At 40.9% G+C, this 11690-nt stretch overlaps 1 protein-coding gene across 3 annotated transcripts in view; it reads left to right on the top strand.

Moving 5' to 3' along the window:
- Positions 1–11690, top strand: part of BCKDHB (branched chain keto acid dehydrogenase E1 subunit beta) — a 395605-nt gene that overhangs the window by 15342 nt on the left and 368573 nt on the right. For all 3 annotated transcript variants that reach the window (XM_019520436.1, XM_019520437.1, XM_019520438.1), the window contains exon 3: positions 1498–1566. In XM_019520436.1, the coding sequence (XP_019375981.1) occupies positions 1498–1566 (69 nt within the window). The remainder of the gene's footprint in view (positions 1–1497; positions 1567–11690) is intronic.

Genomic DNA, 11690 nt, shown 5'->3' with positions numbered 1-11690 from the left:
TTTTTCAACCTCTTTTTTGCTTGCAGACCCCTAAACCATTTTTTTTTTTTTAATGGAGGTGCTGACCACTTTGAATTGTAAGTGTTGGTATTCACATGCTTTTCATTGATTGCAGTCATCTTTCGTAGACCCCTTAGACCAGTCATTTTCAACCATGGTCTGCAGAGCACATCTAGGATGTCTGTGAAAGGTGGCTGTAGAGATGGTGGCCGTACACTGTCACTACTGTGGCTGTTGCTGCCTTAGCTCACCCTATGTCCAGAGGCTGCATGAGTGCCAGCAGCAGGCAGCTCAGAGCCAGATGTTGTAACCAGATGTAGATGTGTACTAGCATAGGAAACATCTGTTCCCATCATACTGCTAACTAGTACAAAACTAGTAACCATGTTATAGTGAAAAGGTTTTCATAGCGTACGCACACGCACTAGCCAACCAACAAGGACATCTAGAAAAACAGATTGGAGGCATTCCGTTGGTTGTTTCTACATCACTACTTTTGTTTTGCTGTTAAAAAAGCATGGCTTAGATTGTTTTTAAAATTTGTGTTTAACTACTAAAGGTCCATTATACTCCCAGTGGACAGACGGACCACATAACAAATAGTGAATACTGAATTTGCACAGTTGGTAGTCTAATTATTGGACTACCCCCTTCCATAGAGGGAGGTCCTTTTGCCTTAGATTAAAGCACAGTGGTGGAATGTGTGGAAGCGTTTGCTTCGTTCTTGGACTGACATTTGGGGAGATGATTTCTAGTGTTTTTGAGAAATACATAATAACTGAATTCACTGAAAGTTGGAGGGCCAGGGAGGTAGAGGAAGGCAAAGATTGCAGTCTTTTCTACTGGATTCTTTTTAATCAAGAGGAAAAAATGGAAAATTGAATTGGAACTCTTAAGTTCATTGGACATCTGGTAAACGGTATACATTTCTCTCTCTTTGGAATTGAATATTGGTTTGTATTAACTTAGGTGTAGTGGCATGACAGGCTTGCTTCCAAAATAAGTAAATATGAGCTAGAACAATTTTAATCATTCTATTATAGACCATAGATTGCATGGACACTTTTGATGACTTAGGTTGTTTATGTGAAGCAAATAGTTCCTGAGTCTCTAAAAGTGCAAGAGGTAGAAAGGGAAATCTGGATGGACTTCTTTGATCTGTGTTGTTGATATATTCTTAAAACACTTGTGTAGATTGAAACTTTATAACTCAGTTGCTTTTCATACAGTTGTTGCATTTCACAGTGTTGTCTCCTCAGTAATTGGAATGTGTGGGTTCTTTTAGTGTGTTTAAAAATTATTGCTAAAACATTTAACATTCAAACATACAATATGTAAACTAAAATTGTAGTTAATCCTTTCCCAAATTTTACAATAACTACATATAAATGGTTAACATAGAATAAAAAGGAATACTTGCATATTCCTACATATAAGACTGGTCTGTTTGCATTCCTAAATAAGACACTTTGTAATGTCTTTTTTTTTCCCCCCCAGTAATATTTGGTGAAGATGTAGCCTTTGGTGGAGTCTTCCGGTGTACTGTTGGCTTACGAGACAAATATGGTGAGTTAGCTGCTCCTCCATAACCAATGTTAGATTTTTATATCCATCCCTCAGTCATGAATCTAGAGAGGGAATCATACTGTTAGGGCTTATCTGCAGAAGGCGGGGGAGGTTAGCACCGGGTGCTTTAATTGGAGCAGCTCCTAGAGCTGCTCTAATTAAGGTACTCGAAGCATCTTGTGCATTGGGGTACCTGCGCTGCAGAATAGCAGCAAGGGCGCTTTAACTAAAACTTGTTCGACGAGCTTTAGATGAAGTGCCCCTGCCTCTCTTTTGAAGTGTGGGGATTCCGATACATGAGAAGTGGAGGCTGGCGTGCTCTAGCAGATTCAATTAATCCACTGTAATTACACCATGTCATAGCAGCCCCTAGGCTTATGTATGGGCACCTTTACATATTAATTCAGAGGCATGAGCTTTTGTAGGAACAACCTAGCCCTACGAATAGACTTTTAAGGTAATATCCTGCCCTACCATTAGCCATGTTAGTCTGAAGATAGGCATATCACCTCCATATTTCTGGGCTTATATGTTTGCATCTTTATTTTGATATAGTTGAAGGTGGAAATTGTTTTGAATGCAATTTTACTACAGTACTTTGTTTTATGAATTGTAATTTTCAAATTACTGAATTAGGCCTCATGATGCTTAACTCTGTTTTCAACAATCACTGATTTGCCAAAGGGGTGTGGTAGCCTGTCATAACTTAGATCTTCGAGTTATATGATCTACAATTAGATCAGATATGATCTATATTTACCCACAGCTAGCAACCATTCAATCACTTTTCCCACTTGTATGTCTTTAGCAAACAGAAAAGATAACTCTTAGTTACACATTATGTCTATAATGGAACAGAAACGGGGAGTTATAGTAAACTTGGTTTTTAAACCCTTTTCTAAATGAACAATTTAAATAACATTGATTTCTGGCCTGATGTACAGGAGTTTAAGAAAACAATCGTTACAGTTTTGTAACAAATTACTGTAACATTTCTTAACCTACAAGAACTGAGGAAGTATGGAAAATTAAGATGTTAGTTAACTACTTCACCTTGGTCCTTAGATGAATTTGAAGTTAGACTCAGTAGCGGAAAGGAGATTATTTAAATCACTCAGAAGTCATAACTATTACTGAAGGGAAGGGGGTGAGGGCAAGCAGGGAATCAGCAGTGCTGTTTGAATCTCTGAAACGGAATGTATGCTCAACATTTTGTTTGTTTGTGGGGGGGCGGGTTTGGTCCCGGCTGGAAGGCTGGGGAGGTGGGTGTTTGTTTTTAGTAAGTTTTTGGAATTGGGACTTGGAATTTTTCAATCGTATAAGAGAAAGGTGAGGAATAGGCAGTTGATTCTTTTCATCTTTACACTGGTGCAATTAAATGTCAGTTCTAATTAACACGTGAGGGAAGAATCAGGCTCTTATGTTTTGTTAAGCTCTGTTGTTTTTTTCTCAGGTATTCACAAGTCCTTTCTAAATTTTCTCTGAACAATTAAAATTCATTAATTGGTCATTTTTGGTTATGCACTACAGGATGGGGTGGTGGGTAGGTGTGTGGTTTCTTTAACAGCTTCTGCTGATAATGTCAAGATATTCTATACAGTGTGCCATACAACTTTCATCTTTCATGGCATTTTTGAGAGCAGTCATTCCAGACAGAATCCATCCTCGGTGCTCAAGGCACCCCTCAGGAAATGTCAGTTATTAGTTTTGATTTTTTTTTTTGGACTACAGCAATTATTCTGTTGAAAAACTTGAAGCAACCACAATAAAGTTAGAAAGTTCTTAAGACCATAACCCAGAGATTTCAAATAGGAATATGTCTTGTGAATTGCGTTTGCACATGGTTTAGTATTAACGCTGCTAATTTCACAACATGGAAGGTCTCTCTGCACTTCAGGCACCTGCGCTGAGAATCACTTCTGAGAAAAGAATCTCAGATGTGGAGGGCCTGAGGGTTCTGGCTCTTGAGCCTAATCAAAATAGGAGTTATGGCCCTTTACACATGTAGCCTTTCCAAGCTGTATTGCTGCATCTCTGTCAGTAGGTGGCTAGGGTGAGGACGCAGCCTGAGAGGCTTGCCCCTGTAATGAACCACAGTTAAGTTAAACAACTTAGGCTGTAAATAGAGGTTGCACTGAGAGACTTTTGTCCTGGTGTCCTACAGAATCCACACCCATTGTCCTGCGTCAAGTATGTGTAAAATATGCTGGATGAAATAACGCACACAGAGGAAATACTGTTATCTTAAGTTAGTTGCTGCTTATTTAACTTAATTTTGGTTCATTACAGGGACAAGCCTGTCAACTTCTATGTTCTCCTTGGCCACTAACTGGCAGAGGAGCATCAATTCAGCTTGAAAGGTCTTTGTGCATTGAGGGCTGTGCCACTTCTGCTTTGATGGGAGTCAAAACCTGGGAGAATCAGGACTGCCTTCAAATGAGACATCTATTTATGGCTTTACATCTGGACATAGTGATTGGGGGCGGGATGCAGAATGGGACCTGTTTAGCAGTTTTTTTTGGTCTGGCATTCTTCACAGGTTCTGAAGTTTCAGGCAGTGGGTGTAAATGTCTGTCTGTAGGATCCCAGGACAGCAGGCTTTTTCTCCTGGGAGAAATGCAAGGTCCATTTACAGCCACTTTCTGACTCTTGTGATTCTGCATATTTCTTTATCCTCTTTGTTTTATGTCCTCCCCCTCACCCCCCCAGGTCCACATTTTTTTAACATTTAGTGGGTTGGTTAGGCTTCAGGACTTGTCTCTAAGACAATTTTGCTAGTGCTTCATATTATGGAAAACCTTTTTAGCATGAATATAGTTTTTGCATCAAAATAAGGTCTTTATGATACTGCAGTTGGTTGCTGTGAGAATGACAAACGGGAACAGAGGATTCTCAAGCGAATATCTTAGCCTTTATACATCCCTTAATTGTAAGGTTTTGACTACTTTTTTTTTGCATATACAGGGTCTTATTATCTCCTTTGATGCTCATTGATATTATTTTAATAATATTTGTTACTGTTATACCTAGGAACACCAGCCATGGACCCAGGACCTTCCTGTGCTAGGCACTGTTCAGACACCACAGAAAGATGATTCCTGCCCCAGAGAGCTTACAGTCTAAGACAGCAGATGGATACAGGTGGAGGAGCACAAGGAAATAATGTGACAAGAGTGGTCAGCGTGATGGGCAGTAGCCATAGCACGCAAGCAGCCTAATCCTTGTCAAGACTTCTGTAGATGTCCTGGCAAAGAATTGATTAATAAGGCATATAAGGATAATGGGGTGGCTTTGCACATGTTTGCAAGGATTAAGCCCCAAGTGTGAGGGGTTATGTGGAAGAGAATATGGAAGTGCTTATTTCAAAAGTTAACAAACAGATGATAGGGACTATCTGATGGGTGGGAGGAGAAAGAGACCTATTATTACTGAATAAAGTTTGTGATGGGCAGGGAAAGGAGAGGCTGTGGAAGGCTTCTGGTGGTTTTGATATAGAAGGGGAGTTGATGAGGGACTCGGACAGAGAGGTGATGTGGTCAAAGTGATAGGCTTGGCAGATACTTGGATTTCTGAATGGATATGGGCATGGTTTTTGTGAGGTGCATGTTGTTTATATTTTTATGGCTAGATATAGTATAGACAGTGTAAAAATGTGAACCTAGAGTTGAACTTAGGAGTCTGAACAGTAGAGTAGAATAGTAGAGTGCTTTTGTGAGAGTTTATTTTGATCATGTTAACTTTTTTGAGGAGAGAACTGGACAGAAACAGGCTGTGATCTAGTCTTGAAGGAGAGATGCCTGGTTTGCAGTACAGAGTTAGACCTGTGAGTCATCCACATAGAGACAGTTGGATTTGTTGGCGGATGAGATTATCTAGGAAGAATAGCCAGGGACCAAAGATAGATCATGTAGGACCCTCACAGAGAGCTGGAGTAGAGGATCAGGAGGATTCATCAAGGAGCATACAGATGGAAAAGTTAGAGAGGTAAGAGGAGAACTGGCAGGGGATGGAGTACTGGAAGTCAGAGGCATTCAAAATTCAAGTTCCAAGCTGAAAATTCTTGCAGTCTGACTGAAGTTGCTTGAAAGATCAAAGTGGACAAGGATGGAATACTGAATATGAGATTTGAGTAAGAAGATATTTTATTAAAGACTGGCAAGAATGGTTGATGTTGAGTGCAAGGGAGTTTTATGGTAGAGGATGCAACTGGAGAAGAGGAGCCCCAGGTAGTGCATGTAAATGAGGCATTTGATGAGCTTGGGACTGAGAGAACAAAGTTGTGTTATTAAAAGGTTTTTTCACTTGCTAGCAACATAGCAATACATGATTGCAGAAAATAATGTGATGTGAAAATACGAAGATATTTCCAGCTTTTTCTTGAAATAGAAGGCTTTAACTCTTTTTCTTGTCTTTCTTGCAGCATTTCATATTTGTATGTTGTCATTGAAATCACTAGGTGGCAGTCTGTGCCTTAAGTGATTCCTGGCAAATAGCTAGTTCTCCCTCTTTAAATGTATGCAGAGTGCAAGATATAAACATCAGTTTGTATTGTAGGCAGAATTTAGCTTATTAATGGCTTGGCACTACACAGATTTTAGTCAATATCAAATTTGTTACTTAAGTCTCTCCAGAGAACCTAGGGGGAAAAAGGAGTTTTATTTTACAATAGAGTATCACTTGATCTGAATTGCTTGTGTGCCAGTAAAGCCATTTAAGCCTCAGTGTAACCTATGTTTATCTCAGGAAGAAGGCAGAAAGTAGACAATAGTACTATATTGTGCATGCAGTGCTCGAATAGGAAACCTATACTAAAAAAACCTAGCAGCCTTGCATTACTTACTTGCTGCTTTTTTTTTTTTTTCTTTCTTTTTTTTTTTTTTTTTAAAGGGAAAATCCTAAATTTTTAAGTTGGGCCAGCTTTTGAAATGTCTACTAACTATGAGCAAATATTTTACTGAAATGCTTTAGTTGAGAACTTAAAGATACAGAAGTCAGTAAATGCAAATTTTCCCAGCAGCTGTAGCTTATTCCTTTCATGATACTGCATTTGTTTCTGTATGTGCTATGATGACCCCCAAAAAGCTGCAGCCTCTGTATATCAAACCCATTTATGTACTGATATCAATGTTCTGCATGTACCTGAATTTCTAAGAAGCAGAAGACTACAAATGGCAATCTCTGTCTCAGTCACCATTTTTGCCTTCAAATGTAGCTCCAGGACTTGAGGTTTAGATACAGAAGTCTTTGATGCAGAAGGAGGGTGTGCCGTGCTGCCCTCTCACTCCATTTCTTCCTTGCCTAAGGTTCCCATAGACACTTATGTATGATGCATTCACATCTCTTTTTAACTTGATGTATTTTGCTCAGTTTTCCATGCTGTCATGCAGAAGTTTTGAAATAACAGTTTTAGGAAGTGTGAAGTCCTCGGCCTTTTACTGATCTTCTAGAAGTGGCATTTAAAATTGACATCTTTGTCACCATGAATGATCAGATTGCTCGCCAATATGGAACGATGGAGAGGTAATATTTCCCCACCTGCAAGAGTAGAAATTGAGGATAGCCGTGAGGAATGAAATGAGGGTGGGAAAGAAGGCAGGATTGGGAAACAAGAACAAAGTAGTAAGAATGGTAGTGGGACAGTTTGGGGGTGGAGGGCTGGCAGGTAGGGAGCATACTTTTCTATCAAGTGACACTAAATGTTCCAGTGGAGCATCTAGTAAGTAAATCTTTACTCATTATTAAATGCCAAATTGTACACCTGTTTGTGCACGCTTCCCACTAATGTTACTGAGTGTCCTATAGGCAAAAAGGAGAGTATAGCTTCCACAGTGTATATCCCAGTCAATGCTCTGCAGTTACAAATTCTTCCTTCTCTAAGGAAGTCTGGGGGATAATGGCCTTAATATTGGCTAACATCTGTGTGGTATTTCAGTCTTCAGTAAGCTGAATTCTGCCTATAGTAATACCAACTGATATTGAGATCTTACTTTACAGAGAGGGAGAGAATCGGTGCTTCTTTTTAAAAGTACATGTGGGTAAACTTTGCATCTTTTGTTCTAGAGCATTGGCTAGAGAAACTTTGGGGCATTTGACAGCTGGATGGAGGTTCAGTTATTGCCTTGTTCCCCTTAGAGCTGGCTCATGAGGGTGTGATGAATATTTGCTTCCTTCTATAAGGCCTGTAGTTGTAGTGGACCATATCCATCCCTGTGCCAAACGACGCTGAGTGGAATAACCCAAATGATGCCTTCAGAATCTGGGTGATCAGCCCTTTCTAGCAGGAAGGATATCTGGGTCAACAATGGGGATCTGAGTCTTCCATTTCCTTTGGAAAAATGTGAAATTTCTCCTTCAAAGGAGAAAAATGTAGATTTCCCCCTTTTGCAGACAGTTCTCCACAGGCTGGCAGAGTTTCAGCCTGCAATGAGCTGTTTGCAAAAAGGACATGAAACCCTAAGCCCGGTCTGGAGACAGTGGATGGAGGGGGTGGGTGGAGGGCCTGAGAATCTGAGGCCAGCCAGACTTTGCCTCCTGCACCTTTGGGTAAGAGGGGCAGGAGCGAAGGGCACTGGCAGGGTGGAGGGGGACAGGAGGCTGTGGGTTGAGAGTGAGGGGCACTAGCAGATGTGAGAATCACTATGAGAATGTGATGCAACTGGAGGGAGGGATGGGGGGGCACCCTCCCCATCCTGGATGTGGGTCGCAGGAGATATGGGCTTGGGTCTGAAATTCCATTTCATTAAACTAGTGATGAACCAAATGAGAGAAACCCCCAGCAAGAGCACAGATTGGCCACTGGCCAGGACATCTGGATTCCCTGCCTACTCTGGGAGGGGCACATGGGCTGGAGGGTTAGAGCTGGGGGGGCTCTGGGAGCCCGGACTCCTGGGTTCCCTCCCTGCTACATCCCAAACAGCCCCATCTCCCCAGCAAAGCATCCAGACACTGGATTCCTTCTGTAAGGGGAGCTAGGCCTGGGGAATAAGCTGGGAGCCTGGACACCTGGGTTTCACGCTCACTTGAGGATAAGATTGGGGGCTGGTGGGTTGTAGTGGGAGCAGGGATACCTAGGCACTCACCTGTCTCTGTGAGGGGGATGGAGGCTGATGGCTTAGAGCAGGGGTCTGAGGGCCCAGATGCCTGGGTTCCACCCCAGGTCTGTGATGCTTCGCAGGGGCAAATAGCAAAACTAAAATGCTGAAATATATGGGTAGATAGAATTTATTATAATGATTGAAGCATTGGTAAGCTTCCAAATTGCTTTAAAATTGTAAATATATCAATAAAACATTGTGTTCAACTGATAACTTTATATATAGTGGTGTTTCATTTTTATCATGGAAGAAATGCAGATATGGGGGCTTTGATCGGAGAATTTTGGATTTTTTTTTTTACTAACAGAATTTTTTAATAGAGAAGACCAGGAGCCCTGGTCATCAGACCTTCCCCTCTATATCATCCTTCATTTTCAGTCAAGGTTTGCGAATTCTTGCAGATTTGGGCTGTAAATTGCAGCGGTTATAGAAAATAAGATAACGTTTTTTCTTTCTTTTTTTTTTTAATGAGAAAGTAAAAAAAATATGTATTTTCTTGTATACTATGCAACTAAATAATGTTTGCTTGTGAAGAGTGTTTCTTGGAGTTTGCTGACTTATACCTTTAACTTCTCAACTGAAATGTACTACCAAAGAATTCTTTTTGCGTTACATAGAAACAAGTAATGTTACAAGATCAAGTTGTTATCCCTGTTCATTGTAGCTTCTATTGTGATTATTTCCACCTTGTCATATGTGGTATTTAGGTATTCCCAAATGTGTGTGCATTTACAGGCATTCTAATAACACATTTCTTTTATGTCTAATCAGTTAACAGAAGCTGTATCTTAAAGCATTTGCATGCCTGATGTATTTTAATAATCTGATTCAATAAAGTTATGTTGCTATAGAAAATATTTCATTATGTTACTTCTAGTCTTATAACTTTTTTTAGTCAGTTTGATCACAGTCTTCATTGACCACATATCTTATAGAGAGAAAGGATAGTCTAACACAGTGGGGGGCTAATGTCTTTGTCAGGTGTATCACTCCCAACCCCTTCCCTGACTAATCACCTATTCTGTTTTTGGTTCCCTTCCTACCTGCAGTTACATTTGCGTGTCCTCTCCCAGGTCTGTTGTGTTCCACATGCAGACTCTCCCCTTGCTGGTTGAGGTACATGTGCCACAGGTTGGCCACCCCTGGCCTGATGGGTTGGGCTTTGCCTTTTGGTGTTGGATGCTTGATTTCTCAACCAAAACATAGTTGCATAGGAAGCCTTTTACCTTTTTAATGTAAAACAGTTCTCCTTTAAAATTGAGAATACCTTTGTCTCTGTGATAGAGTCTCAGTTTTATTGTAGTATTTCTGTGTTCATGTTGTAATAGTATTTGCAGCCTCAGTTTAGCTGTAAAGCAAGTACATGGGGGAATCAGTGGGTGGAAGGGACAATGAATTCAGACTTGCTGACCTGTCCTACCTGACAGAAGAAGCATCCAACTATGTCATCTTGAATAGCTTTCTTAACCCTTCAAGGAAAGTGAGGATTCCAGGTTGCGTCCAAGAGGTGTCAGGGGAAGGAAAGACACCTAGACGTGTAGAGGAGGGATCAGCAGGATTTTGTCTCTAGCAGAGATTAATGGAGCAGCTTTGAGGCTCAGGAGATTTGGGCCTTGACTGGAAAGGGAGCAGGGCTGTGCAGACTGCACTAAGGTAGGGGGACTGTAACCCTTTGGAGGGAGCTGAGAATCTGTATCTGAGTGGCCTTTGCCCCAGTAAATGCCTTCATCAAAGCTGAGCTAGGTGTTTTGCTTTTTGGAACTTTGGATTGCACTTCTCCCCAGTAGGAGATAGGTTTCCTTCCTCAGGAGCTGAGCTGGAAGCTAGCTCTTGGATTCAGGGCTAGGGAACAACCATGGAGGGTCAGGGACCAAAGACCAGGGGCTCAGAGAAAAAATGAGCCAGGACTCCCTTTAGAAGCCACACCTGGGCTGGCTCAGGGGGGCAGTCTAAGATACTAGACCAAGCTGTGGTAGTCCTGAGCAAAAACTCCTTCTGGGGCACTCTGTGACAATCTCTCTTGTCTGCTTTGACTACAAACTCCTTGTGCTGGGGGCTGTTTAGTGTGTATACTGTTCAATATAGTGGAGACCAGATTTACCCTTCATTCCAGCAATATACTCAAAATACTGTCGTTTAAACATGCTTTGCCTTGGCCTGAACTGTAACTTTAGCTGTGTATACACGCCTTTTCTGTTTTTAATTCGTAGAGTTAAACTACATGCTGAATGTCACGGGCCTACCTAGCCAGGCAGTGGAATTGAATTGGAAAAGTAGTGTACTGCATATTTACTGCCGAGTATAATGTACAGTACACTGTTGCTGTTTGTTATCTTATAATGTTTCCAGAGTCTCACTTTACTTCTGGAATACTAAATTAACAAGAGATCTAAGATGTCTAATTTAACAGAGTAGTCAGGTATGTATCAAAAGGTCTGTCTTTAAGATTGCATTTTGTATTGTACCCTGGATTTCTGTTGTAAATATTATACTTGGGACTGAAGCTATCTATGTAGGAAAGTGTAGTGGGGGACTTGCTGTATATGACCAATGACTGACTAACTTTGGGGACAGTCATTCTCTCTCTATTGCTATCAGAAGACTTGAATTTGTGAGAGGGGTCAGTATATGAAAAAATGCACGTGGTTCAGGAAGAATCCTGAACTTGGACTGAAGTTTAAGAGGTACGGGGAAGGATTTACACCAATGGATGAGAGACTGAGTGAACTCCTCAAGCATCAGGATTCTAGTGCCAAAAGATGATAAGAAATACGAGCTACTTACTGAGAAGTCAAACTTCATGAAGTAGCAATTACTGATACAGTGAAGGAGAAGAGAATGTGACAGAGAGGCTTTTAATGAGCGGTTTCTTGCATATTGTTCAACTAGTATTAAAGCCTTTTGGAGACTAAAAATCAAGGAAGTTTTTAAGATGGTCTGAAAGTAGGGCTGCTTAGATGGCCTTTTAATGTATTTATAAAGTAAACAAATTACCTTATTTACTCAAATCTAAGGTGCGTTTTCCCCCCC

Source organism: Gavialis gangeticus, unplaced genomic scaffold, assembly GCF_001723915.1.
Source record: "Gavialis gangeticus isolate Ggan-Ray unplaced genomic scaffold, GavGan_comp1, whole genome shotgun sequence".
Taxonomy (NCBI): domain Eukaryota; kingdom Metazoa; phylum Chordata; order Crocodylia; family Gavialidae; genus Gavialis; species Gavialis gangeticus.
This window is presented reverse-complemented; position numbering and strand designations above follow the sequence as displayed.